The following is a 27,036-nucleotide window of genomic DNA, read 5'->3' as shown; positions in this document are numbered from 1 at the left end:
AGCTAAAAATATGTATGTACCTATGCTCGATTGACAGCTGTGGAGGCTTGATTTGGTTTTTTTTTTTTCTTCTCCCCTGCCTGTGTCGAAGCCAAGGAAAGCCCGCACTTTGTTGACCTGGGCTGCGTGCAGTTGTAAGTGAGCTACCTGATGAGACTAACGCATCCCGCGTATTTCGTACCATGAAGGATTCGTCGAAGAACGTTCCATTTCAAGCTCCAAAAGACCTCGGGCTACCACTAACCTAATACGCGCACAGACCGTCTAATCTAGATTCCTCATTCGAGTGCTAAGCCCTAAATGGCCATGGACGATGCAAAGGAACACTGCGTGCTGCTTGGCGGCATGTCTCATTCATGTCTTTGATGCGACGCAATCTTCACATCAGCTCAGAGATTGATTGTTGTTTTGTCGGAACGCGCCACCGGTAGCTGAGCACTAAGGCACTTACACGGGGCTACGGAGTGTGGTGCTGATATCCACGCTGTTTCGCGGAACGCTTCCATTCAGCTGTTCAAGGTGCTGCTGCCGTAATATACTGGACTGGGCTGCTGTTAGCTCGCGGGCAGATGGTTAATAATAGCTCAACCCAGGCCATTGCCTTCAAATTGGATTCTAGAACCCGGAACCCAGGGAGCATCGCTCCGATTAGTACGCATTGAGCCTTCAAGGTTCTATGTATTATTGCCTGTGAACAAACATTCTACTGCAGAGACGTGCGTGATCACGTGCTCCTTGTCGGCATCGGTGAGAAAACTGCGTGGCTGTCAAAAGGGTTCAAGGGAGCGCGAGGCTGATTATGACAAACAAACCACCAATACTGCAAGTCCAACAAAGAAACACATCGATATGTTATATACGTACGAGTACTCCGTACTGGCTAGTAATAAGCTCTATCGGAACCTGATGCCTTGTGCTGCTGAATGTGGTGCCTGAATGGCTTGCTGCGGGATAAGCTTTTTAGCGTCCTTGTCTAGATCGCCCACGACCTCAACATCTCGTATCCGCCGCTTACCTGATTCACAAGAGCGTGGTCGCGGGATCACATCTGCTGCAAACACCAACTATTTCCCAGCAATAATATCAACCAAATAGACGCCGGTAGTGAACATTCCCATGTCGTGACTCATCGTCAAGCACTGCAACGCCGCGGTCCGGAGAAACGGGATTCCTCGTCTTTCGGAGTGCTGCCTGCTGCCTTGCCAACTTGCCTCCCACCTCTACCGCTGCGGCAAGCCGCGGGATGGATCATGGATGGCTTCAACAAACACTGGAGCGCCGCCAGTTACAGGCCTGGGCTGGATAGAATTGACGCGTAGCCCAGCTTTGGGTAGTAACACCGGGCATCCCATCGTTGTGATGGCAACCCGAAGACGCACATATGCATGGCTGTGGGCTGTACGACCACTGCATCGGCCAGTTAGCAGCTGGCAATAGACTTTCAAAGGTGCTGCACGGTAACGCAGCTGCCAATAAGCCATCCATCCCTCGCCCGAAACCCAAACTCTCCCCTCCCCAAACGAGGCTGCAACTTGAACTCTTGAATCTTCCATCTCCATACTTTTTTAAACCGTGCATCACCTCGTCGCCCGCAGCATCGCTTCGCGGCCGATGAAAGCAGCATTCCATTCCGCGCACTGCACCACTGAGCATGGGTGCTTCGATATGAGATTTAGAATATAGTGCCCTGCTCCACTTTAGACCGCGACCGTCATGTCTCTGCCTCAACCGCAACAAACTTCGCCTCCGCGGCACCCACAACAACACGCTGCGAGCTTGACAGAAGCAACGCCCGCACTTCTCGACCATCAGCAGCCTCTGCTGTCCCCGTTGCCCGCGCGACTAGACGAGCTGCGAGCCGCGGCTCATGGCCTTCCAGCCGAGATGACGCAGCGAACTGGTGCAAATGGCTCACACGCAGCCGCCGCCGCAGCCACCAACGGCGGTGAGACATCGAGATTCAAGGTCCAGTCGACCAGCAGCTCCGACCGCGACTCCCAGTCCAACGAGACGACCGACAAGCGGCCCTCGAGCGCGCCCGGCCGCAAGAATGGCGTCTCTGCCGGCGACACCAGGGATGACATTAGCATCGAGGCTGAGCGACCGACCCGACCGGTGAAGCCATCACTCCAGCGCTCAAAGAGCGAATATGCGCCGCGACAGGCCGAAGAATCGGACCACGAAGAAGATGAAATCCATGAATGGGGAGCTAGACATGGTTTTGAAGACCACTACCAGTCAGAACATATCATTTCTCAGCTTGCGAATGTACGTTTTATCAGCCTCTCCTATCCCAGCCTTATCCTCTCGAATTCTTGGGTGCCCCTCCTCCCCCCCGCTACAGCGAATAATTCGCAGTCTCTCGTCCCTTGGCCTGTCCCAGTACTGTCCAAGATAGCATGCTGATACCGGATTCTAGAATTGGTACATGTATTTTACGGATAAACGGCACGAAACCACTGCCAAGCCCAAGGCGGTGCAGTACGAACTCCAAGATTGGCGCCAAAGAGATAGGCTCAAGACAGTATCTGCAGCCCTTGCTGTATGCTTAAACATCGGTGTCGAGCCTCCCGACCAGCTCAAAACCAATCCGGGCGCAAAGCTAGAGGCCTGGACAGATCCTACCATTCCTCCTATACAGAAGGCGCTCGAGAACATTGGCAAGTCCCTCCAAGCGCAATACGAGACTCTTGCAATTAGAGCCCGTTACAAGCAGTACCTGGACCCCTCAGTTGAAGAGACGAAAAAATTCTGCATATCTCTTCGTCGCAACGCCAAGGACGAGCGCGTGTTGCTGCATTACAACGGCCACGGTGTGCCAAAACCGACGGCGTCGGGCGAGATTTGGGTATTTAACAAGACCTATACTCAGTATATCCCAGTTTCATTGTACGATCTGCAGCAATGGCTTCAGGCCCCCACCATCTTCGTGTGGGATTGCTCAGAGGCCGGCAACATTCTCAACAATTATCACCGATTCGTCGATAAACATGACGAGGAGGAGGAGGAAGCCGCACAGCGGGATCCTCATTACGTCAAAACAAATTATAGACCTTATATTCATTTAGCTGCGTGTGCGGTCAAGGAGAATCTCCCCACCAATCCACTGCTCCCTGCCGATCTGTTCACGTCATGTCTGACGACCCCGATCGAAATGGCACTCTGGTTCTTCGTTCTGCAGAACCCTCTCAAGACCAACATTAGCCCTGAACGTGCCAAGAAGCTTCCCGGCCGTCTACAAGAGAGGAGGACACCCCTTGGGGAGCTCAACTGGATCTTTACAGCCATTACCGACAGCATTGCATGGACTACCCTGCCTCGGGATCTGTTTAGAAAGTTCTTCAGGCAAGATCTGATGGTGGCCGCCCTATTCCGGAACTTTCTGCTGGCGCAGAGGATCATGACTGTGTATGGATGCCACCCTCAATCATACCCCGCCTTGCCAGACACTCACCAGCACCCATTGTGGGAAACGTGGGATTTGGCCGTTGACATGGCCTTGGCACAGCTACCCTTGCTGGAGAGAAAGGAAAACGAGGGTATCGACTATGAATACCAGAATTCTTCCTTCTTCACTGAGCAGCTGACTGCTTTCGACGTCTACCTCACCAGAGGAGACGCTGTGGCCCAAAAGCCCCCTGATCAATTGCCAGTTGTCCTTCAGGTACTCCTGAGCCAGCAGCATAGGGTGCGAGCCTTGATATTGTTGGGAAGATTCCTTGATCTGGGGCCATGGTCGGTTCAGCTGGCTCTCAGCATTGGCATCTTCCCGTACGTTCTAAAGTTGTTGCAATCTGCTGCAACCGAACTAAAGCCCGTGATGGTTTTCATCTGGGCAAGACTCATTGCCGTGGATATTTCATGCCAGCAAGACCTTATCAAGGACAGCGGTTACAGCTACTTTGCACAGATTTTGAAACCATCCGAGGCTTTGCCCGTCGTGAATGGCGATGAGCACAAGGCCATGTGCGCTTTTATCCTGGCCATGCTGTGCAAGGGCTACAGAAACGGCCAGATGGTATGCAACCAGACGGAAATCATGAGCTACTGCCTGGCCCACCTGCAAAACGAGGGCAACCCCCTCTTGCGCCAATGGGCTTGTCTATGTATCAGCCAGCTGTGGCAAGATTTGCCCGAGGCCAAATGGCGTGGCATTCGAGAAAATGCTTACGCCAAGCTAGCATTCCTCACCAAGGATCCATGCTGTGAAGTACGGGCGGCCATGATCCATGCGCTTACCACTTTCCTCGGAATCCCCGACTTGACGGAGGAGGTTGCGCGGATCGAGGAATCGATTGCTTGGACAATTCTCGACATGGGAAATGACGGCAGTCCGATTGTACGCAAGGAATTCTTGGTTTTCTTGTCTCACTTTATTATTCGCTTCGAGAGCAAGTTTTTGGTTGCGGCCTATGAGCAGCTCCTTGAGGAGAAGGAGTATCTGGTGTTCCCCCCACAAGACGATGGGCAAGATCACAAAATGGGCCTGCACTATGCCAGACCGGATAACAGGCAGAGGGACGGGACCATCAAGCCCACTGCTCACGGCCTCTCCCACAATACGGTTTACATGGCGTTCTGGAAACATGCCTTGATTCTGAGCGTTGACCCCCATCCAGAGGTGCAGCGGGAAGCTACCACTGTTATTGACTACGTCCACAATGCTTTGATTAACTCTAGCCTCGGCGAGGCTGCCCATGCCTTGATGGGAGAGGTCCAGAGAAGGGCAAACAGGGCGTCGCGCAGCAGAAGCACGGCTTCTTTGGGCCAGAGGACTAACGGGGCTCTTAGCCCTCAGCCTTTGCAATCTCCTGGCCTTCTTAGACGAACAGCTAGTCTCTTATTCCAGTCCTTCATCAACAGCGAAGAAAAGTCTCGGCCTACCACCCCCAACAGCCCAGTTCCACCAAAGTCACCTTCAGCAAAGGTATCTCCCGACCGGGTATCTGCACCCCCTGAACAGAACGACTACTCTGGGCCCTCGGCAACATACCACAATGCGCGGGAGCCGGTTTCTGGCACGTATGAAGAGCGTGACCTGACCAAGGAGCCAAGCCTGCCGCTTACGAGCAAGTTCCTCGAGTGGTCAATCGAGTACTTCCGTGAGCCCCAGATGAAGAACACCGAGGCGGACGAGCCTGGCAGCACCGACTACAACGAGAGATTGTGGCGGAGAGCCAGGAATGAAGCTATTATGAGAGAAACGCAACCGCTCAAACATATTGCGGGCGCTCACAGGTGGAACAATCAGTTAGGCATCATTAACAACGGCGCCCAGCCTGCCAAGATGACATTCCACCAGTTTGAAGACCACTTGGCAGTGGCAGACGACGCCAACACGGTTTATGTTTGGGACTGGAAGAAACAAGGACGCCTGAACAAATTCTCCAATGGCAATCCAGAAGGTTCCAAGATTAGTGACATGAAGTTCATCAATGAAGACGACCAGGCCATTTTGATGACTGGATCGTCAGATGGCGTAATCCGAGTATATCGCAATTACGACTCGGAGCAGGACATTGAGCTGGCTACGTCTTGGCGGGCACTCACTCACATGGTTCCCAGCAATGTCAACTCCGGAATGGTTTTCGACTGGCAGCAAGCGACGGGGCGCGTCCTCGTTGCCGGCGACGTTCGAGTTATCCGGGTGTGGTTTGCTGGGCATGAGACGTGCATAATGGACATTCCTGCCCGATCTGGCTCATGTGTTACCTCCCTCACATCGGACCAGATGACGGGCAACATCTTTGTGGCCGGGTTTGGTGACGGCGCCGTCCGCGTCTTCGACACGAGGCTGAAGCCGCAGGAATCCATGGTGCGCAAGTGGAAAGACGAGTCGGATCGCCAATGGATCAAGAGTGTACACATGCAGCGTGGAGGAAAGCGAGAGCTGGTGAGCGCTAGCCGCAATGGCAAAATCAAGGTGTGGGATATCCGCATGGACAAGCCTTTGCATTCCTTCCAGACAACGCGGGACACTCTACGGACGGCAAGCGTGCACGAGCATCTGCCGGTATTTTCAGTGTAAGTTTTATATCTGCTCACGTACTTGACTCCCTAATAGTGCACCGTGGCTAACGCAATTGTTGTTTTTAGGGGCACCTCTGCTCATGTCGTCAAAGTGTTTAACCTGAGCGGCAACGAGCTTTCTCGACTCGAGCCCTACTCAAGCTTCCTGCAGCAGAACCGGGGATCTCCCATCTCAGCCACGGCATTCCACCCGCATCACCCGATTCTTGGCTGCGCAGCACGAGGCGATCACCACATTAACCTATTTACGTGCGAGAAGACTGAGCCGCTGCAGCTTACTTAGTGGTCCAGGCCACGGCGCTAGATTTTGTTTTTTGAAGGGCAGCTTGCTCATTGGGCATGTCCTTTTTTATCGTTTATGGCTGGATTATAAACCAACGGTTGTTTCAATTTTTTCCCCCGATGATATCAAGCGTTCCGCGGTGGAAGGGAAGACGCCGCCCCTAGGTTCCTCATGATTTGAATAGATGCATTGATACTGTTACATGCGCACGGGCTATCCCTGACGTGTCCTCGATTTTTCAATGTGAAGTCTTTGTTTGGAGGAATGGCCCCGAAATGGCCTCGGCAGGATTCTGGCGTTTGGGAGAAGGAAATAGTATATTTATAGTATAGCTTTCAGCAGATCAATTAGCATAATGAATATTAGTGCGTCGATTTATGAAATCCAGTGCGGCTGGCTGGCGCTGTCGCTTGCAGTAGAGATGCATGGTATGAGGAGGCGATATCGTTATGCATGAGAGAGCGCACATGGCAAATATAAGTATCGAAGCTCGGTTGAAGCATCAAAAGCAGGTTCAGCTGAACATTTTGACCTCGGCACCTGTTGTTGTGAATTTTTTTTCTCTCGCAGAGTAGCATTTCGTATTATTATTTTATTAGAGGGTGGACGCCATGCATGAACGGACATGGTTGGTCTATCTAACGTAGGTAATTTCCGATGAGGGCCTTTTGTTTTTTTTAAAAAAAAAAAAATACTCGTTGGCTCTGCATGTCGCATGAGGGCTTTTCCCTATCTCTCTCTCTCTCTACGGAGTATGAATCAAGGAATTGAGAGACAGACGAGGGCGCGATGGAGGGGGGTTGGATTTAGGTGCGTTGACTAATTGCCAGGGGGGGTCCCAGACCAAGAAATCATGAGCCTCGATCCTCACAGCGCGTTGTTACAGTTGCAGCGTGGCGAGCTTTTTAGGTCGTGGCTTTACTTGCCGCCAAGGCTCTCAGCCCACTTGGCTGAAGGTAACGTGGTCCCGCGGATTCATTGCCAAGGGGAGAGGAAGCGAGGCTTGGGGTTTACTTGAGGTTAGTATTGAGAGGTAGGTGTATACCTTAGTAAAGAGCTGCGGCTTTGAAGGTCATATGACGGCGAATTGTGATGCGTGTTTACACCTATTGATGGAGGGCTTCAGGATTGTGGTTTTTTCGCTGTGTATGGAGGGCATGTGAGGGGATGCCTACCCTGGAAAACGAGCACATGTACAGTACCAGCTGGAGTTGCAGCGCCCAAAAGAAGAGATGGCCGAAGGAGAATGTTTGGAATCCCGACGTGTGAAGCCGCTGTATTCCAAGGTTCGAGGTGCTGGAAGGCTCGGTCGGTGTTAGCAACGGCACGGCGCGGCAAACGGCTGAATGTCATGTCCGCATCTCGGCTTTTCGGGAGTGTGCATCAGAAACAAGGTTGGCCCGATGCTGGAGTCACTGCTGATGGGCTGGGGGGGAGAGGATGAGTAAGAAGAGGTGCTGATGATGATGGTGATGATGATGCGTCCATTGAGTTGGATGTTGAATGCTGCCGGTCACACAACACAATCAGGGCATCCTAGCTCTATGGACAATATATTCGTATACGCTACAGAAGGCGGATGAAGGGGATCCGTTCGGGTTTCGGCGCTGGGGCAGCTGTTTTAACAGGTTATTTAAGGTGGTGCCAGATCGACGAGCTGGGCCCAAGTATGGGTACATGGACAGACATGCGTCAGGTCTCAGCTATGGAGACAGCCGGTGCAAGTTCGAGTACCTACTCAGGACCACTTGGTGTAGGTGCTAAGAGTGCCGTCCTGCCTTAGCAAGAGGCATGTCATCATTTATCGTCGATGGACAGCTCCATCATTGTTAAAGTGCCTCATTGTTCTGGTGTTTAACAGTGGAAGATGGATTACTATACCTGTACGCTGTATTAATAAACTTTGAAGAGGAGCGGGAGCTGTAATCAATACAAGGTACATGTCAACATATACAGGTAATAGCAGGTGCCTTATCCGTTACTACGGTAGGTACGGAAACGCACCCGGCATCAATCCCAAGGTACATAATTCGTTCAATCCCTAGACAACGTCCTTGTACCGATACCTCCCGTCCACACACACAACACGGACCCCACGGCATAAATCGCAACGCTGCGGCGAGGGGGATTGGATTGGGGAGCAGGAAATGCAGCTGCAGCTTAGCGTCAGACACCCCATGGCCCTCGTCTGGACCCAACAAAATTCCCCCAGAACGCCACCAGACCCGGCAAAAAACCAAGTTGCTTTGGCCTGGCTTGCAGGGGTCGCTGGTTGGAGCAATCACAAGTAGCGCAGCTTGGAGTGCAGCTTAGCTGCCTTGAGCTAGGCCTGTGGCCTGCTAGGCGACTGCAGCGCTGCAATCAATCGTTTATGATGGGCTGGCTGCTGCAGTGCAGTGGCTGCTGGAGTACATAGTACTGTGCAGTAGTCCAGTAGCAGAGCTGCTTCCCCTAAAAGCCCATCCAATCCAGCCCGTAGCACCCCAATGTACAGGTACCGGTACGACGCCCGCCCTGGGCCTGGGCCTGCCAGTACCGTACCGGCTACGTAACTAACTTTAGCCTTGCCTCGCGCTGCCTCCAGCTTTTGCCTCCAAGCTTCGCTTCCTCGCTCTCCTCTCCCTCTCTCTCCCTGCATCTGCCTGGACTGCTTTGCTGCATCATTGCCCAACTTGTCCCAACGCCCTTTTCATTTCTTTCCTATTTCTTCCTCGTCTTGACTTGATTCCCCTCACTCCTTCGTTTCGAATTCTCGCGCTTCGTCGTCGTCATCGTCAAGCGTTGCTTTGCCTTGCCTGCTTATATAGTAGCTCCGGATCCCGTCAGACACGAAGCTTCTGCTGCTTGAGCAAAAGCCGGACCCTCACCCCCTCCCCCCCTGCAACTCCCCCCGGCACGAGCAAAGCTCTCTTTTCAACAGCTTTAATCTCCTCCGCGTCTGTCTCTTCCTCTGTTCCCTCTCGCTCCATCATCCCCTAGGCCATCCGCCGCAGCAAACAACCCCCAACAACCCTCAACATGACGGACTGGACTGGCCCGGGCGTTATGCCCTTGACCCAGGTGCGCAAGCCGCCCTTCACTGTCGAAGCTTCCGGGTACGAAAAGGTCCCTGGTGAGACGATCCCGCGTCGCCACCCATTGGCCAAGGACGGCCTGCTCACCAAACCTCACGATGACGTACATACCGTCTTCGACATTGTCCGCCGCAGCGCCCGCGAGTATCCCAACCACCTTGCCGTGGGCCACCGGAGGCTCATTGAGCTGCACAAGGAGATCAAGAAGGTCCCCAAGAACATCGATGGCCAGATTGTCGAGGTGGACAAGGAGTGGCAGTTCTTCGAACTGAGCAAGTTCGACTTCCTGACCTTCAAGGAGTACGAGAAGCTCGTTCTGCAGCTGGCTTCCGGCCTGCGCAAGCTGGGCTTTGGCGAGTCTCAGAAGCTGCACCTTTTCGGCACAACCAGGTAAGCCGTGCCATTCCAGCAAGTCAATGCCTTCTGTGGCGGGTTATTTTGTTGCTGTTGTAGCACAGAGGCACAAGAATGCCGCTCGTCTTAGCCGGCATCTTTCAGGGCGCGTGAAATCCGCTAACAATGAATCCTCTCTCGTCCTGTAGTGTGAACTGGATCTCCATGTCCCATGCCTGTGCCTCCCAATCCATCTCCATCGTCACTGCCTACGACACCCTCGGCGAGAGCGGCGTCGAGCACTCGCTCGTCCAGACCGATGCGGAGGCCATGTATGTCGACCCTCACTTGCTCAAGACGGCCGCCGGCCCCATTCGCAAGTCAAAGGTCAAGACTGTCATCGTCAACGAGGACAGCATCTTCACCGTTGGCGGCGAGATCGAAGCCTACAAGAAAGAGAACCCGGATATCCGCGTCGTAACGTGGGAGGAACTCCGCAAGCTCGGCGAGGAGAACATGGTTGAGCCTAACCCCGGCAAGCCCGAGGACGTCTTCTGCGTCATGTATACCTCTGGTTCCACTGGTCTTCCCAAGGGTGCTTGCATCACCCATGAGGCGCTTGTTGCGGGAGGTATGTATCCTTGTTGCGTCGCGACTGTGATCCAATACTGACTTTCTCTGCTACTAGTTACGGGCCTCCTCGCGTCTGTCGGCGAGACCGTTAGCGACAAGGAGGTTGTTCTCGCCTACCTTCCTCTTGCGCACATTTTCGAAATGGCTCTCGAGAACCTCGTCATGTCCATTGGTGGCTGCCTAGGATACGGAAACCCCAGGACTCTTTCAGATACCTCCATGAAGAACTGCGCTGGTGACATGCGGGAGCTGCGGCCAACCGTCATGGTTGGTGTCCCCCAGGTGTGGGAGACCGTCAAGAAGGGAGTCATGGCAAAGCTGGAATCTTCTAGCCCCGTTCTCAAGTCGCTCTTCTGGGGAGCTTTCAGCTACAAGAGCTTCATGTCGCGCAACAAGCTTCCGCTTGCCAGCATCTTCGACCCCATTGTCTTTAGTAAAGTTCGACAGCTGACTGGAGGCCGACTTCGTTTTACCATGAACGGTGCCAGTGGCATTTCGGACAGCACCAAGCACTTCCTATCCCTAGTTCTCGCCCCCATGTTGGCTGGTTATGGCTTGACCGAAACCTGCGCCAACGGCTCATTGGGAAACCCGCTCGAGTACAGTGCCAATGCCATTGGCCCCGTTTCTGGTGCCATTGAAGTGAAGCTCGTTTCCATTCCTGAAATCGGATACTCTACCGATGCCAAGGTCCCGCAAGGTGAGATTTGGATGAGGGGTCTCCCCATCATGAAGGAGTATTACAACAACCCAGAAGAGACTGCCAAGGCTCTCACCCCCGATGGTTGGTTCAAGACCGGTGATATTGGCGAGTTCGATGCCGATGGCCACCTGCGCGTCATTGATCGAGTCAAGAACCTTGTGAAGATGCAGGGTGGCGAGTACATTGCCCTGGAGAAGCTGGAGGCTGTTTACCGAGGATCCCAGCTCGTGGCCAATCTCATGATCCATGCAGACCCCGAGCACAACCGCCCCATTGCCATCATCATGGCCAATGAGAAGGTTCTGGCTGACAAGGCGGCGGAGCTTGGCGTTGACGAGCACAGCATGCACCATGACCCCAAGGTTCAGGCGGCAGTTCTCAAGGACCTGCAAGTTACCGCCAAGCGATCTGGCCTGTCTGGTTTGGAGACGGTTGGCGGCGTCGTTGTTACTGATGCGGAGTGGACCCCCAACAGCGTAAGTTTGCATTCTCCCTTGACTTGGCTGTCTGTATACTAACAGTTTGTTTCTTCTCCTTGTAGGGCCTGGTTACTGCTACACAGAAGCTCAACAGGAAAGTCATCCGGGAGGCTTTTAAGCAGCAGATCGACGAGTGCTTGAAGCACGCCCCTTAAATCTTCTCCATAAGCACAGCCTTTTTGTGTATCTTTTTATTTTACCCTCTTATCTTTTCATGTGCTGAAGATGGCGAGAAGAGGCTAAGAGATGGGGGTGAAGAGATGGGGGTGAAGAGATGGGGGGTGACGAGGTGTGTGGCTTGGTGTAAATGGGATTGAGGAAAGAGGGTGGGATGATGATGATACCGCCGTTGTGATTCAGGCCATGTAGCACGACGTGATTTAATTTGCCTTTATTGTTACTGCTCTTGGGACGTGGGCCTAATTAATGACATTTATACCACTTTTTTATCTCTAATGCTGCTTGCGAGTTGTTGCTCTCGCTCGCCCATTTTTTTTTTCATTGGGTTGCACGTAAATTGACATTCGGGGGAAGACACCAGAAAGTATCGTGATGATGCCTCTCGCTGATATTATAGAAACTTTCTTCTTCTTCTTCTAGCCTAACTCGTGCAAAGTACAATAGATGTATATGATATCAAATAAAAACCACCACACAAGAAAAATGCTCCAATGCAAACTCCATTGCCATGCTTTCGCCTACCGATCCTAGGGTACTAAAAAGCATACAAAGAATCAAGAAAAGAAAAAAAAGAAACAGTACAGGCTGAACAAGTTGTATATATATATCAAGAAAAAAAAGGCGTTGAAATACTCAATGGATATTTGTAGAGAAAACAAGAGATACATGAAGAAAAAACAAAAGTTGGAACGCTAAAGTACACTGAGAGAAAAGAAAAAAGGCAAACAAATGTACAAGTCACATCTCTTTCTCTCCTTCTATTGCTCTCTCCCGCCCCTTGTTCATGATTCGTATGTTTATGCCCCAACAAACGTGTGGACGTGGAGGAGGAAGAAGAAGAAGAAGAAGAAGGGGAAAAGTAAAATCGTGTCCCCTCTACATTCAGCTATCTTTCCTCCTGAAAAAGGCCAGGTAAGGGACCGTGTCTCTCCCGGATTTGAATACGTTCTCCTTGTAGTCTGTCGCATCGCCAGTGCCGATGCGTACTTTGGTGACCTGACTATCTTCGCAGCGGTACCACGCATATTGATCGTGTGTGCTCGAGTCTCGCACGTAAGCGTAGTAGTGCCCGTTGTCAGTCTTGCTGCCGCTGTGAACAATCACGGCGTAGCACTGGTATTTGAACGGCCCCGAAAAAGCCCTGTCGCTTGAGTTTTCGCCTGTCCGCATAAAGTATGGCGTGAGGTCGATCTCGTTAAAGTCCCAAGTGACTCTTCTTGTCGACTTCTTAATGTCTCCGACAGATTTGTCGAAATCAAACCTGCGGAAACTCAGGCACAGCAGCGGAGGCATGCGGGCAAAGCAAGTGGTTTGCATGGCCTTTGTGTTTCTCTTGCACGTGTCGCATGCAAAGTTGTCGAGCGTGTTGACAACGTTGTGTTCTCGGAACGAGTCCTCGAGGGTGATGTCTTGATTCTTACCGACGGGCGCGAAAACCAAGTCAAACGTCGAGAAAGTGTGCGTCTGCTTATGGCATCGTTGGCAGTCGACTGTTGAGAGCTCAAGGCCTCGCCAGTAGCGATCAACGATAGATCGATTCAGCTCTTGGTAGTTTCTCCAATACTCAACGGCAGCCTGCAAGCGTGCCTGAGGAATCGTACTTGGCTGTGGAATGTTGCCTTTGAGGTTTCGGCGAGAATTAGTTTCATCATGGAGGTAGTCTAATAAAAAGGACATGAACTCTTGAGCGTCCTGTTGCCCATTGCCACCAAACTTGGATATAGTTTGACTGTGCTGGCAAAGATGAAGGGAGTAATCCTGAAAGAAAAGACTTGTCAGCAATGGAAATGTGGAATGGATGAGTGAGCACGACAAAGAAAGTAAAACAACATACCATTAGTGTCTGAGCTTTCATGGTTTTGAACTTTCCCGTCGTCATCCAATGAAATAGATTTGATATTATCTTAATCATCAACTGCGGTTGGTCAATCTTCTCATCATCCTTCCTTGGTACCTGGTATCTCTCAACCCATTCTGAATTGCTCAATTCTCTCCCAAAATTAGGCGATGCCAATAATGATTGCAGAGTACTGTTCGCATAACACCAATTATGAGGGTTGTTTAGACCGGTGTAAAAGACTTTCTCAGAAGGTGGTGGCGCGGGAGGTGCCGGAGCTGGTTCATGATACATGTCGTGGTCCTCGACCGTCTGGGACAGGCTGCTGTAGCTTAATCGTGGCAGTGCCGGAGCTGGTCTTGTAGGAGGAGAAGGGAGGTCGGTATATAGGTCGACCTGGTGTGACGAGCCGTAGCCCGGAGTTCTTTGTTCAGCAATGGCGGGCGACGTCATTGACTCTTGCAGAGACAAAGAAGGGAACCTTCGCAAGAAAGATTCAGTTGAGCGGTGGAAAGCCTGCTCTGTAGCCGTCTCCGTCTCCTTTTCTTCAATTTCTACAGCCTGTTGCCAGACTTTGACAATGTCAGGCCTCAGTGGCTTTCCCAGATACTGCGAGGGCCGCCGTTGGAACGGACCCTGCCTAACTAATGAAATCTTCTTGGGTTTGGGAGGAACCGTTGACTGCAGAGACGCAGAGCCCATAAGATCGACCCATGCGTCCAAACCTCCTTTGAGCAGCTTTGGGGAATTTCGCAGTTCGTGTCCGTAGCTGAGGTGTACCAAGGCGCGATGCAGGGACAAAAGAGCAGCTTCTTCCGTATTCCAAGGAGAGGGGATTTTTTCCGAGTACTGGTCATAAAATACCACCAAATCGTAACTGGCCCGTCTTTCGAACTGAATTTGCTCCTGACTCGGGGAAAGAACCAGGCTCTCGGCTATTTCATCAGCAGAGATGTTGGGCCTGGAAAGGATGCTCGGATCAATGCAAATTGTGGAGGAGGACATGATGTGGCCCTCATCAAAGTCCTCACGAGCACGGACGTCTATGATTAAAATAGAACCCTTTGCTTTCATGGCCTCAAAGAGCTCTTCGGGTGTAATTCTATCACCTTCCGGCACTTTGAAGCTATTCTCTGGTGGCTGCGGAGCGTCCCCATTTCCGTTCCTAGAATAACTTTGTGATTGAAATGAAAAATAATCATTGCTCTGCTGCTGCTGCGGTAAGGGAGTGCTTGTCGCGCTGCCAACAGATACAATTGATCCAGCCCGGCTGAAAGGGCCTCGGGGCGTGCTAGGAGGAAGCCGAGAGGATTCCCCAGAGATGCTACCTCGGGCAGGACTGTAAATTGCATCAGGCATCTTTGGCAGTGACGGAACTCCGCTATCTAACGATATTTTGGGGCGTGGCGGTGGCATATCTCGGGGCCCGGCAGGTCTGCTAGGCGGTGGTACAATATGGTGAGTCTTAATGCGAGGATCTTGACCTGGAGAAGGTTGAGGGCCTCGCAAGTTGGCAAAGCGTGCAGCAAGATCCGACATGGCCTGGGTCGAGGAGATGGCTGAGGCGGCGGAGGCGGCACGGGCGTGCCCAGGTTTGATAGCATGGCCAGCCAAAGACTGTGGCTTGGGGTGCACAACGGGCTTGACCTTTCCCGGTGAGCCGTTCGTATGAGGCTCGGGTTGCTGTACATTGACAGGCTGTTGTCTCTCTGGACGCGCATCTATAATTGAGGAGGCCTGTGATAAAATGGCATTTGCGCTGGCCTTTTGCTGAGTCGAAGCAGGAACGGTTGGTTGTACACCGGTCCTCTCGTTGTCTGCGATGATATCCCGCTTGATTTGTTCGTATATGTCACTTTGCTGGGCTATCTTCTTCAAGAGAGTCTGGTGTCTTCGATTCCAGTCGTCGCGACGGCTCTTGAGCTCTACATACTCACGGTGGGAAGGAATGATTTGCACGGCAATGACCGACGCCTTGACATAATCTTTGAAGGCCAGGGCGGGTTTCCCGAATTCGCGGCCCATTTCGGATTTTGCCAGAGTTGTTTCGGCCAGTTCGAGCAGATGCTTCATCGTCTGGTTCCGGTTGATGTCTTGGGGAAAGGCCACCATATCCTCGATGTGTGGCAGCGGCGCGGTTGCGCCTGGGGGAGGAGCATAGCCGCCATTCATGCCATCGTAGCCCGAAGGCGGCATGCTGTGCCTGGCATTCACGGCCATGTGGTGCCTCGTGGTATCAATAGGGTCTGCCGTTGTCATCGATGTCGGGAGCGGCTGGATATGAGGCGGGTGGTATATGGGATCTGGCGTCGTCGGCCGTGCGGCGCTTCAGCGGTGGTCTCGCCGATTGCGTGGAAAGGACAGGCGTCAATGGGGCGCACGGATCGAATCTGATACGAGGTCTGATCTTGTCATCTCAGGGAGACAAGCATCGAGCGGCAGGCAGGACAAAGACGTGGTTCCTATGACAGCGGCTTTCGGGGGCCCTGATGAGGGGCTGTGGCAGCACAAAGCATTCTCGTATGACCGGGGGTTTCAAAGTCGGGATCTCGCGTGTCGTTGTCTGTGAAGAGGCCGGTTGCTGTGGCGGGCGGCAGGCCAAGGGATGGAGGCCTGGTCTTGTGCGTATGAATGGGGAGTGAAGCCGTCAACAAACGATAGAGTAGTCAGCTGCTTTGGCGACGCTGTTTGGGAACTTGGCCTATTGGGGGTTGCACCACTCTAGGCCTCTACTACCAGGTAATTACCAGCCTGGACACGGTACAAGTGCGGGCGGATTAGCATGCGGACGTGGGGTATAAAGTACACCGAATTTCATTTCGGTACTTTACACCACACATGATTATGCGTTGAGTTTCAAGTAGCCCCCACATGGATGTCTGTACTGTGCTGTATCTCCAGCCTGTGCCGCAACTCTTTCCAAGTACCTTGAATCGGCGCCGCCAAATTGCACACGCATCAGCCACAGCCGAGCGTCGTCATTGGCTTGGCTGACGCGGTTTGGCCATTGATTCCTGATAGCGGCGGAAACGCTGAAACAACACACAAGGCCTAGGAAGTGCGTGGACTTGTGGTATATCAAAATCCTCCCTCTTACTCACTCTTTTACGTCTGCTTATTTGAACCACAGAGTTCAACCGCATCGGTACCGGAGCTGCCGTTTAGAATTCGCCTCTCACCGCCACGCTGTCTCTCTCATTCAGAGGAAGCTCGTTCCATGCTCAGGACTTCTCTAAGTGGGCTATTTCATATCCCGCAGCACTACGTCATCGCAGCGCTGTTCATTCATTACTATTAAGGCAGAATGCACTTTTCAACACTACCACTTTTTGGAGCATCGCATAAGTTTTAGTAGCCATTTGTTTGTTTACCTTGTTTGAGGTATTCAAGACCTCGAACCGTCCGGGTTGGCAGGTTTAAACTAGGTACCTAGTAGATAGGTACTACCTGAATAGATACTTACTGATACCTCTTATAATGTTGCCAGGTAGGTACCTGTTAGAAAAGACAACTTCGCGGAAAATTCGGCTTTTGCCGCTCTGGGACGAGGCATATTGGCTTACAAGAGCTGGGTTTCTGCCTGGTAAAGCTGATGGCTCGAGGCAGACGACAGTGGAAACACCCATAGCCAACTTTGTATGACTGTATACTAGGTACTCTGTAGCATTCCGATGCCTGAAAAAAAAAAAAAAAAGAGAAAAAAGAGAAAAAAAGAGAATCACTTCCAGCATGCGTCTGCAGAAAGCACTTGCATCTGATCCAATATCGTTCCGACAGTGCTGCTCAGCCTCTGTACAAGTGAAATTACAGTTATTACAGGCACAGGAACAGCCTGCTCTAGGCCTGCCTCGGCGCCTGTAGCGGATTAACCACTGTTCCGGCTGGTGCCTCCGCGGCCGTGACGCAACTGACGACGTCGTCAGCGGAGCCGAAAGTACCTGGACTTGACCAGAACGGACCTCGTAGCCTCGCGACAATCTCCATCACCTTCAGCTCCCTCACCATCGCCATCCCTGAGCTCTTCTCTTCTGCCTCGCTTCTCCGCTTCCGCCGTCCCGCTATTCTCCTCCCGAGTGGCGCCAAGTCCCTCTTGCCGCCGTCAACATGATGAGCTGGTGGTCAAACTCGGCCAACACGGCCCTGGACGAGCAGATCGAAAAGGCCACGAGCAGTAGCCTGTACGACGACCTCCTGCTGCTTCCACTGCTCCCGTAACGAAGCTGGACTAACCACGAGATGTGTAGGGAAGATATCGCGCTCAACCTCGAGATCTCCGATGTCATCAGGTCCAAGACGGTGGCGCCCAAAGAGGCCATGCGGTCGCTCAAACGGCGCATCGGCAACAAGAACCCAAACACCCAGCTGAGCGCCCTCAACGTATGTTATCCGGCATTCCTCGTTCTACCCTCTTCCCGTTTTGATTCTGAGCTGGAGCCTATCCTAACACCACTCTCCATCTACAGCTTACGGATGCGTGCGTCAAGAATGGCGGGTCGCATTTCCTCACAGAAATCGCCTCTCGCGAGTTCATGGACAACCTGACCTCTCTTCTCCAAGCCGTCGGTCCCGTCGCCGTCAACGCCGAAGTGAAAAACAAGATGCTCGAGCTTATTCAGTCATGGGCCGGAGCCACAGAAGGACGATACGAGCTTTCCTATATTGGCGAAGTGTATAAGCGTTTGCAGCGGGAGGGGTATCAGTTCCCGCCGCGGGTGACGGTGGCGAGCAGTATGATTGACAGCAGCGCGGTAAGAAATTAAATTCATCGGTGTCTCGAGCAAGACGTCTGAAGGGCTGTCAGCTAATGACAGGTCAAATAGCCACCTGAATGGATTGATTCAGATGTTTGCATGCGATGTCGAACGGCGTTTACGTTTACCAACCGGAAACACCACTGTCGAAACTGCGGCAACTGCTTCGACCAGCAGTGTTCTAGCAAATCGCTCCCGCTGCCTCATCTTGGGATACCCACTCCCGTGCGAGTCGATGATGGGTGTTACGCTAAGCTCACCAATAAGGGTTTCAAAGAGCCAATTCCATCTCTCGACCGCACACCGACGTATCCTCACAAAACCCGTAGCACATCTGCCATGCAGCCCCGAAACGCGCGCGTTGACGACGGGTTCGATGAAGATCTTAAAAAGGCATTGGCGATGAGTTTAGAAGAAGTCAACAATGCTTCCCGAGGTAGGGCTCCGCCCGTGTCAACCAATGGACCTCGGACGAGTGGAGGAGACGCAGCGGCCACCAAGCAGGCTGAAGAGGAGGACGACGACCTAAAAGCTGCGATTGCTGCGTCCTTGGCAGATATGGAAGAGCAGAAGAAGAAACATGCTGCTGCGCTAAAGGAACAGACTTCAGGGCCCGCCGCTTCCTCTTCCGCTACCTTCACGCTGCCAAAGAACGACTACGAATTGACGGCAGTGGAGGCAGAGAATATCAATCTCTTTGCTACCTTGGTTGACCGGCTCCAGACTCAACCTCCAGGCACTATCCTACGAGAACCACAGATTCAGGAGTTGTATGATAGCATTGGTTCACTGCGTCCCAAGCTTGCGCGAACATATGGCGAGACGATGAGCAAGCATGGTAAAAGATTCTGTCAATCTGCCTTATACTGTCGATGGCTAACAATATGAATAGATACACTCCTCGACCTTCATGCCAAGCTGTCCACGGTTGTCAGATATTATGACCGGATGCTGGAAGACCGGTTATCAAAAGCATACAGCCAACAGAATCTTGGCGGCTATAACTTGCCACCCCCTCGTCAAGCCTCCGGACCCTACCCTTCAATACCTTCCCACGCTCCAAGCAACTCCGTAGGTGCTGAAAGCTTCTACACAGGCCAGCAACAGCCGGGTTATGCACCACCAGTTCAGCAGCAACTCTATCAAATGCCTACTCAGCATGCTATGCCGCAGTCTCCTTATCCGCCTTATGCTGGCGTGCCAGCACCTGATGCCCCTTCTGGACCCTATGCGCCTCAGCAGCAGCCACAAACAGCTGATGGCTGGAACAACCGGGCCCCATCAGCTCCTGAGCAGTTCCAACAGCAACAGCAGCCGCAGGAGAACCTCGAAGATCGAAGACAGTACTCCCAACAAGCACCTACTTCACCTTCAACAGACCCCAACGCTTCATACTACTTCAACACTCCTCAACCTTTACAAGCCGTTCCTACAGGGCCGTCTGCCCCCGGCTCCGCTCCAGACGCAAGCCAATCGCCGTATCCTAACCTGAACCAGTCACCTATGCCATACCATAGAGGCTCAGTGTCAGGACAAACGCAAGGAACTCCGCTACAGACTCCAGCTCAACTCACACAACCCCCCAACGCAACGCCTCACATGCCTGTTCATTCTCAGGCCCCATCTGCCCCGACCCAGCAGCCCTTCCAGCAGGAACTGCCGCAAGGACAACCCTATCAGATGCCTATGCCACAGCAGCAGCAGCAGCAGCCACCTGCCCCTCCACCTGAATGGGCTGGTTATTCTCAGTACTCAATGCCCGCGGCACCACAACATGAGCCCGTACAGCAGCAACAACCGGTTAAGGAGGAGGCACTTATTGAGTTTTGATTTCGTTATCTAATTTGAACCGGGAGGGAAATAATGGCGGCAATTTGTCATGAGATGCGGGTTAAAAGTGACAAAAACGGGGAGTTTTACACAGTGACGCGGCGTTTTACGAGGACTGGACAGCAGGTTGATGTAACATGGATGTTCCGTAGCCTGTCAGAATGACCTTTTTTATCCTTTACTACGAAAATCTAAACATGGGGTTGTCTCTTTCTTTGTTGGACGCAACTTGTAGACGTTTGAACCTTGTGTATGTATGTATGTATGCGTTTGTAAATACTCTCGGAGCTCCGAAGGAGTTGCATCATGTTGCATAATAGTCAATGCAACAGCATCAAGAACGAGCTTTCGGCGCCAAAAAAGCAAGCATCGTGCATTCTATCCACTCATCCATACACGGGGGGCTCACACTAAAAACTGGTTCCAGCCACAAGGACTAAACAAGGCAAAAAGCACCCAATTGGGACACCCGTATCCTAGCACGAGCCGCATCTCTAGCTACTCCTGTACTAAACATTATTCTATACGAATCTGTTTGGTCAAGGCCGGGGAGCCGAAAGTAACGTATGTACTCACTTTCATGTAAGGAACCTTTTTTTTTTTTATTGCGGGACGCGGCCCTATGTAAGGTATCATCATCATCTCCTAAGCTGGGGCGTCTCCTCTTCGATTTTTCCCATCGCCGGAGCCGGAGGAGGCACAAAAGATGGGGCCTTGTTTTTTGTTCGCCCCCCTCGGAGCCGGGTGACCCTCTCCGCGTAATATTTTGAGTCATCGGATGCGTTTTTGCGGGATTGCTTGATGCGGTAGGTGAGCCGAGCATTGCTCTCTTCGTCTAGGCTGTGTAGGCGGGCTTTTGTTAGTCGGTTGGTGTTGCTCCCTTTTTTATTTCTCCTATTTCTCGATACTTGAACCTCTTTTTGCTTCCTAATAGACCAATTCACCTTTGCTTTGTCCTTTTGAGAATTGCCCAGCACACTCCCATATATCTCTCATATACAGCACAACATGGCTCCCACGATCCATCTCGTACGCCACGCGCAAGGCTACCACAACCTCAACGCCGAAAACGAGAAGCTGCCGGATCCGGACCTCACTCCTCTCGGCAACCAGCAGTGCGCCGATCTGCGTGCCGCATTCCCGCATCACGACCAGCTCCGCGGCCTGGTCGCCTCGGGCATGCGCCGCACATTGTATACCTGCCTCCAGTCCTTTGGTACGGACAAGCTCGGCCCTGTGATTGCGCTGGATACTCTCCAGGAAGTGTCCGATGCACCTTCAGACACGGGGTCGTCGATTGAGAAGCTCGCAGCTGAGTTTGGCGACAAGGCGGACCTGAGTAGAATGCGCGAGGGGTGGAACTTCAAGGGTGAGGGAAGCTATTTTGAGCCCGCGCTTGACAAGCTGGCGACGAGAGCAAGAGAAGCGAGGGTAGCGCTGAGGGAGATTGCCACCGGCCTTGGAGACGATGCGCACATTGCCGTGGTTTCTCACGGAGCGTTTCTGCACTTCTTGACGGAGGAGTGGCACGGAATTACCAACACATATCGTAAGATGCAATTCCCACATCTGCTCTGCTTTTCAAGCGTGAAAAGGGAGAAAAGGATAATGAGGATCATTGTCAACTGACCGAAGCACAAACATAGCCACAAGCTGGAAGAACTGCGAGTACCGCACCTTTCAGTTTGTCGATTCCACGGGCCAAGACCCCGATGCTGAAATTCGCGAGACTGACGAGAGCTGGCGCCGGCGACATGGCACCTTGAAGGTCCCCACCGCAGAGGAGCAGCGTGAGCTCCGCGAGATGATGGTGCGAGAACTCTCGCCCTTTTTCAAGGTGAAAAATCACATTTGAAGTCTTGTATAGTGTATGCCCAAAATGCGAGACTGTAGACTGTAGAGGGTACAACCATCAAACATGGTAGACAGATGCCTCAGAGCGAGAGAGTAATTATCGACAAAGGGAAAGGAACTGGGTAAGAGTTTAACGGAAACCTGACATTACACTATAGAAAGTGTTCTTTTAGAGGAAACCACATAGAAAACTGTAGCATGATGAATAGAACGCCAATATTCTTTGGAAAGAATAGACATTGAATCCAGCTGCCATTCAACAGACCAAGAGACAAATACTCCACCACATTTTCCAGTCGACACATATTGTGGTCAATGCCACACCAAATCATTCTAAACCCGGTTGCTCAAGATGGCGTCGGCGCTTTGAATGATCTCCCACGTAACGGGTTGTATATCGTAAATGTAGAGAGACCAGCCAAGCGCCGCCATTCCGTCTTCTACCACTTCGCAGAGGCAGTAGCATTTGTCATCGGTCTTTGTCGCTGCAAGAAACGGGCTGGATTCGCAGTAGATGGGGCTTTCTTTTCCCTTGAACATCATAATGCCACCTATGTTGGGTGTCGCACCATACAGATCTCCGAGTTTGAAAGATTGGAAAGTCTGGAAATTGAAACCGCCACAGCCGGTATGAACGACCCGTGCAAACAGCTCAAATACTGATTTGCGCGAACCAAAATACATGTTTTTCCTGGCATTTATCATCTCGCTGATGCGGAAAAATGTCTTGTCGGGAAAGAGGTTCATATCTTGGATAAGCTTCTCATTGAACGTGGTCGGCGAAGGAGGACCTTGTAGGACAGATGGCATTCGATACCAATACGATCCGCCTCTCTCTTTACAAAGAGATTCCTTGGTGTACTCTTCTACACCCACCCACCGTAGAATCCCCCAGCTGTTGTAATCATCCGCATCCCTTGGAGACGGCGAGGGTGGGCCAAGGACATGGGAGTTGCTGGGAGATGATGAACAGAAATTGCCCGGAGATGGGCAGATGTTCTGTTTGTTTATGTTAGTAAGATAAATGTATAGAGATGTTCTGAATGATTAAAATTTGCTCACAGTGTTACCCATGTCAAAGTCTTGAGAGCTCATATCATCCCGGCCCGTGAAAAGGGCAGGGCGCTTCGAGGCAGGCTCTGCCACATCACTCGAGTCCAAATCATCGCGTGAACGCTTTTGGCCACCGACAACAAGGGAAAGTGGAGGGCCATAGGACAAGGGAACAACCATAGTCTCAGGAGCAGAATATTCGAGAGGCGGGATAGTGATCCAGGAATTTTCAGATTAATCGCTAACATATATCAGTTATGAAGCCTTGTTCAAGTTTCAGTGCTTTAATTAACCCACCTTAGATCACAAAACGATTCATCCGCCATGGTGCTGAAAGATAGACTAGGTAAATCCGAGGAAGAATCTAGGAGAGAGCGAAGACTGTTGAAGAAATGACTGGAAGTTCGGCTCGTCGCCTTGACGACGGAAAGACTCTGGAAACGCAGAACCAAGCGATGCACAAAACTTCGACGCAAAGAGACGAGTAGAGAGACCGAGAAGTTGAACAGAGGAACGTGCGTAGAAGCGCACAAGTAAAAGAGGTGAGTGAAATAAGGGGGAATGCCGAAAGAACAGGACGTAGATGAAGGAAAAACAGAGAGAAACACGACAAAAGAAACGGAGAGAAGAAGAAAATCATCTTCATTTCCCCCCTCGGAATTTGTGTCTTTCAGATAAACAGGCATGTAGAGGGAAGGACTCGCTGAGCACCTGCCCTTGGATGGATCTTGCCTGGGGGATAAGGCATCGATTGCGCTCCTGCCTTGACAACAACTTGGCCAGCTTTGCGTCAAGGGAGGAAGCGAAATGAACTTGATGCCGAGTCTATCACAGGCATCTGTACTGGATATAGCATCGTCTACATATTGGTATTCCGGGTCTTGCCTCTTGAGATGCACTCATCCACTATGTGGGAGGGATATCACTGGTACCTGCATTAAGATGTGTACATACCACAAGACAGCACCCACAACATACATCAACGATTCTGGAGAGAAAATATACGGCTAAATGAGCAGCTCAAGCGTAAATTCACTTCATTCGCTACGCTATCATCTTTTCATACATGTAAATTTTCAGTTCCTCGTCCGTCATAGCTCTTTCTCAGCCCCAGCCCCTTCCTCCCTTCGTGTCCCTCCAAGAAGCTTTGCCAACCGGTTCCCCGAGACGCCAAACGATATACTTGGAGCTCAACATAACGCGCAGACATCTTGCAAAAAGAAAGCAAAAGATGCCAGGACTAGTAGTAATTATATAAATGTTGCTTGTTTTTCTCTCAAAGACTGTTTCCCCCCACCGATAGGGTATCTTTTGAGAAGTATTGGAGGAGTGGTGAATGTATGGGGGCGTAAATGGGTGCAGAAAAAAAAAAGATCAAAAAAATAGAAGTGAAAAAGTTGTTTAAAAAAAAAGCCATGAATCAACATGAAGAATCAATGTGAAGAGCAGCGCATGGCTTTAACATGCGAGCCGAGAAGATGTGAAAAGATGAATTAAATCACATGATAATGGCGGGAACGTCCACGTTGGCCTTGATGGACTTGTGAGGCAGGACGCTACCACCGTTGACGTAGATCTCGTCACCAATGGTAACATCGTCACCGAGAACAGTCACGTTCTCCAGACGGGCCCAGCGGCCGACGGTGCTGTTCCAGCCAACAATCGTCGACTTGACCCAAGCGTGGTCCTTGACCTTGGAGGCACTCAGAAGGACACATCGCTGCAGACGAACGCCGTCACCGACGACGACGTCTGGGCCAATGGTGACGTTGGGGCCTATTCTGCAGTTCTTTCCGATCTTGGCAGTGGGGTGGATCAGGACATTGCCACCGTGCACGTAGGACTCGGTGGGGGGAGTGAGCTCCTTGCTGCCCTTCTTGGTGAGGGAGGACAGGTACAGGCAGGTGCCGCTAAGGAAATCCTTGGGCTGACCAACATCCATCCAGAAGCCCTCAAGGTCGAAAGAGTGCAGCTGGTTGTCGGCAACCATGGCGGGGAAGGTCTCCTTCTCGATCGACGTAGGGCGAAGCTCAATACGGTTCAGGACGGAGGTGTTGAAGATGTACATGCCGGCATTGATACGGTTGCCGACGAACTCGACGGGCTTCTCGACGAAACGGTCGATGCGAGATGGGTGGTTGGGCTTGTGGACAACAACACCGTACTTGGAAGGCTCCTCCACCTTGGTGACCACGATGGTACCCTCATCGCCGTGGCTCTTGTGGTATGCGAGGAGCTCCTTGAAGGGATAGTCGCAGATGACGTCGGAGTTGAGGACGAAGAAGGGGGAGTCGTCCTTGGCAAGGATGCTCTCAGCAAGCTTGAGAGGGCCGCCGGTGTCGAGGGGCTCCGACTCGACAGAAAACTCAATGTTGATGTTGTATTTCGCCTCGTACTAACGGTCGGGCATACGCAATCAGCTTTCGTGTTCAACGTCATTGGAGGGGAGCTCAGCTGGGGGGCGAAAGCTTGGTGCAACGAGTCGCAAGCAAAAAGAAAAAAGGAGGCAAGGGTTGCAGTGAGGGGTCAAGTGCAGGACTCACCTCAGCCAGGAACTTTTCCATGATCTCCGGGCGGTAGTTGACGGCGAGGACGATGTCGGTAACGCCAGCGGCGACGAGAGCCTCGATCTGGTGCACAATCATGGGCTTGTTGCAGAACTCAACGAGAGGCTTGGGGAGCGTCAGGGTCTAGATGGCGTCGCACAATGGTCAGTCTCTGGGATGTGTGATGCTGCGGTTTGGGCGGTTCCCCCTCCATTCCCCCCCATTCGCGTCGATGCGGTGGTGGGATGCAGGTCGGATCGCTGGCGTGGACGTACGAGAGGGCGAAGGCGAGTGCCAAAGCCACCGACAAGAATAAGTCCTGCGCGGGGGAGAATGTTAGCCATGCCATTGGAGCAGCGGTTTGGACCGTGGCGGGAGGTGCGTCATCATACCCTTCATGGTGAATGTTTGCGACGATGCTGATGTGGTAAAAAAAGGGGGGGTTGAAGAAGAGGAGCAAGAAGTCAGAAGTCAGAAGTCAGAAGATAACTAGTATGATGGGTAGTGAGCGTAGAGAAGAACGAGCGACAATGCAATGCTCGCAAAGCAGAGAATCAAGGTCGGCTCAAAGGCTGTGCGGTGGTGTTTTTGCTGGAGGATGGGAGGAAAAGGAGAGAGGAAATTGCCATCTATTTGGGCTCGGGCTCAAGCTCAAGGTGTCCAGATGTCACGAAGCCAGGCCAGTACACAGATTAGCACGGAGCTGCTAGTACTGCCGCTCCGGAGAGGCAGAGGCAATGCGTTCGTACCTGCTAAAGGGCTGCTAATTTCACGCGCTGGGCTTAGCGGCATCTCAACTCGTACAAGGCCAGCGTCCCCTGAAGCAGCTGCCGGCGAATCACCAATGGGCACGGCCAGGCCCCATTCCCGGCGAATTGGCGTGACAGCTGAGCTCCCAATACTCCAGTCAATAGTTACAACACGAAGCGTCCAGGACGATTCGAGGCAGTGCGGGGGCCTTGGGGGGCCTGTGATCACTGGTCCAGGGGTCTTTACAGAAGGGCGGGCCAATCAGCACCGCGGACGGGAGCATGAAAAATTTCCCACGCGGCTTGCAGAAAGCTGGAGGCGAAATTTGGGCGGCCCGTGAACTGCACAACACCCGTAAAGCTCCGTATCATCATGCAATCGATAGTTTTGGGTTTATTTGTTTTTTTTTCTTTGCTTCGTATTTCATGTAAATGCCTCGTGTCATGACTTGCTTGTATGTACGAGTATATTATAGAAGAACATGTAGAACGTACAAGTCTTGACATGTGAGTGCGACATTTCACCAGATGCGAGGTCTGTTTCACATGAATATACTCGTACAGACACACATGCGATGGGCAACGATTACCGATGCAGATTCCCAGGACGACCCTGCAAACAATCACTTGCAATCAGCAACACGAACCTCATCAGAGCCCAGATCGTATTCCTGCGATTCATTGAAAGATGCAGTAATACA

General features: G+C 52.0%; 7 protein-coding genes across 7 annotated transcripts; 4 read left to right on the top strand and 3 right to left on the bottom strand.

Moving 5' to 3' along the window:
- Positions 1–1,884: 1,884 nt before the first annotated feature.
- On the top strand, positions 1,885–6,513 carry TRIVIDRAFT_89418 (uncharacterized protein; the record flags this gene model as incomplete). Its single annotated transcript, XM_014102663.1, has 4 exons — positions 1,885–2,268; positions 2,420–4,210; positions 4,397–6,024; positions 6,097–6,513. The coding sequence occupies 4 exons, from the start codon at positions 1,885–1,887 to the stop codon at positions 6,311–6,313; spliced, it is 4,020 nt and encodes a 1,339-aa protein (XP_013958138.1).
- A 2,509-nt stretch (positions 6,514–9,022) lies between these two features.
- Positions 9,023–12,024, top strand: TRIVIDRAFT_80870 (uncharacterized protein; the record flags this gene model as incomplete). The annotated part of the gene is made up of 4 exons (XM_014102662.1): positions 9,023–9,777; positions 9,930–10,351; positions 10,409–11,532; positions 11,598–12,024. 4 exons carry the CDS (start codon positions 9,332–9,334, stop codon positions 11,688–11,690), a joined length of 2,085 nt encoding a protein of 694 aa, XP_013958137.1.
- Positions 12,025–12,081: 57 nt separating this feature from the next.
- TRIVIDRAFT_169629 (uncharacterized protein) lies at positions 12,082–15,736 on the bottom strand (the record flags this gene model as incomplete). The annotated part of the gene is made up of 3 exons (XM_014102661.1): positions 12,082–13,473; positions 13,550–15,273; positions 15,466–15,736. The coding sequence occupies 3 exons, from the start codon at positions 15,722–15,724 to the stop codon at positions 12,598–12,600; spliced, it is 2,859 nt and encodes a 952-aa protein (XP_013958136.1).
- Positions 15,737–17,656: 1,920 nt separating this feature from the next.
- On the top strand, positions 17,657–20,347 carry TRIVIDRAFT_169627 (uncharacterized protein; the record flags this gene model as incomplete). Its single annotated transcript, XM_014102660.1, has 5 exons — positions 17,657–17,730; positions 17,797–17,929; positions 18,016–18,300; positions 18,373–19,141; positions 19,196–20,347. The coding sequence occupies 5 exons, from the start codon at positions 17,657–17,659 to the stop codon at positions 20,131–20,133; spliced, it is 2,199 nt and encodes a 732-aa protein (XP_013958135.1).
- Positions 20,348–21,014: 667 nt separating this feature from the next.
- TRIVIDRAFT_215924 (uncharacterized protein) lies at positions 21,015–22,214 on the top strand (the record flags this gene model as incomplete). Its single annotated transcript, XM_014102659.1, has 2 exons — positions 21,015–21,682; positions 21,780–22,214. 2 exons carry the CDS (start codon positions 21,142–21,144, stop codon positions 21,986–21,988), a joined length of 750 nt encoding a protein of 249 aa, XP_013958134.1.
- Positions 22,215–22,320: 106 nt separating this feature from the next.
- TRIVIDRAFT_221180 (uncharacterized protein) lies at positions 22,321–23,220 on the bottom strand (the record flags this gene model as incomplete). Its single annotated transcript, XM_014102658.1, has 2 exons — positions 22,321–22,986; positions 23,050–23,220. The coding sequence occupies 2 exons, from the start codon at positions 23,218–23,220 to the stop codon at positions 22,321–22,323; spliced, it is 837 nt and encodes a 278-aa protein (XP_013958133.1).
- Positions 23,221–24,043: 823 nt separating this feature from the next.
- Positions 24,044–26,177, bottom strand: TRIVIDRAFT_111632 (mannose-1-phosphate guanyltransferase; the record flags this gene model as incomplete). Its single annotated transcript, XM_014102900.1, has 4 exons — positions 24,044–25,435; positions 25,584–25,730; positions 25,862–25,905; positions 25,979–26,177. 4 exons carry the CDS (start codon positions 25,983–25,985, stop codon positions 24,539–24,541), a joined length of 1,095 nt encoding a protein of 364 aa, XP_013958375.1.
- Positions 26,178–27,036: the final 859 nt, after the last annotated feature.

This window comes from Trichoderma virens (assembly GCF_000170995.1).
Source record: "Trichoderma virens Gv29-8 chromosome Unknown TRIVIscaffold_5, whole genome shotgun sequence".
NCBI lineage: Eukaryota > Fungi > Ascomycota > Sordariomycetes > Hypocreales > Hypocreaceae > Trichoderma > Trichoderma virens.
This window is presented reverse-complemented; position numbering and strand designations above follow the sequence as displayed.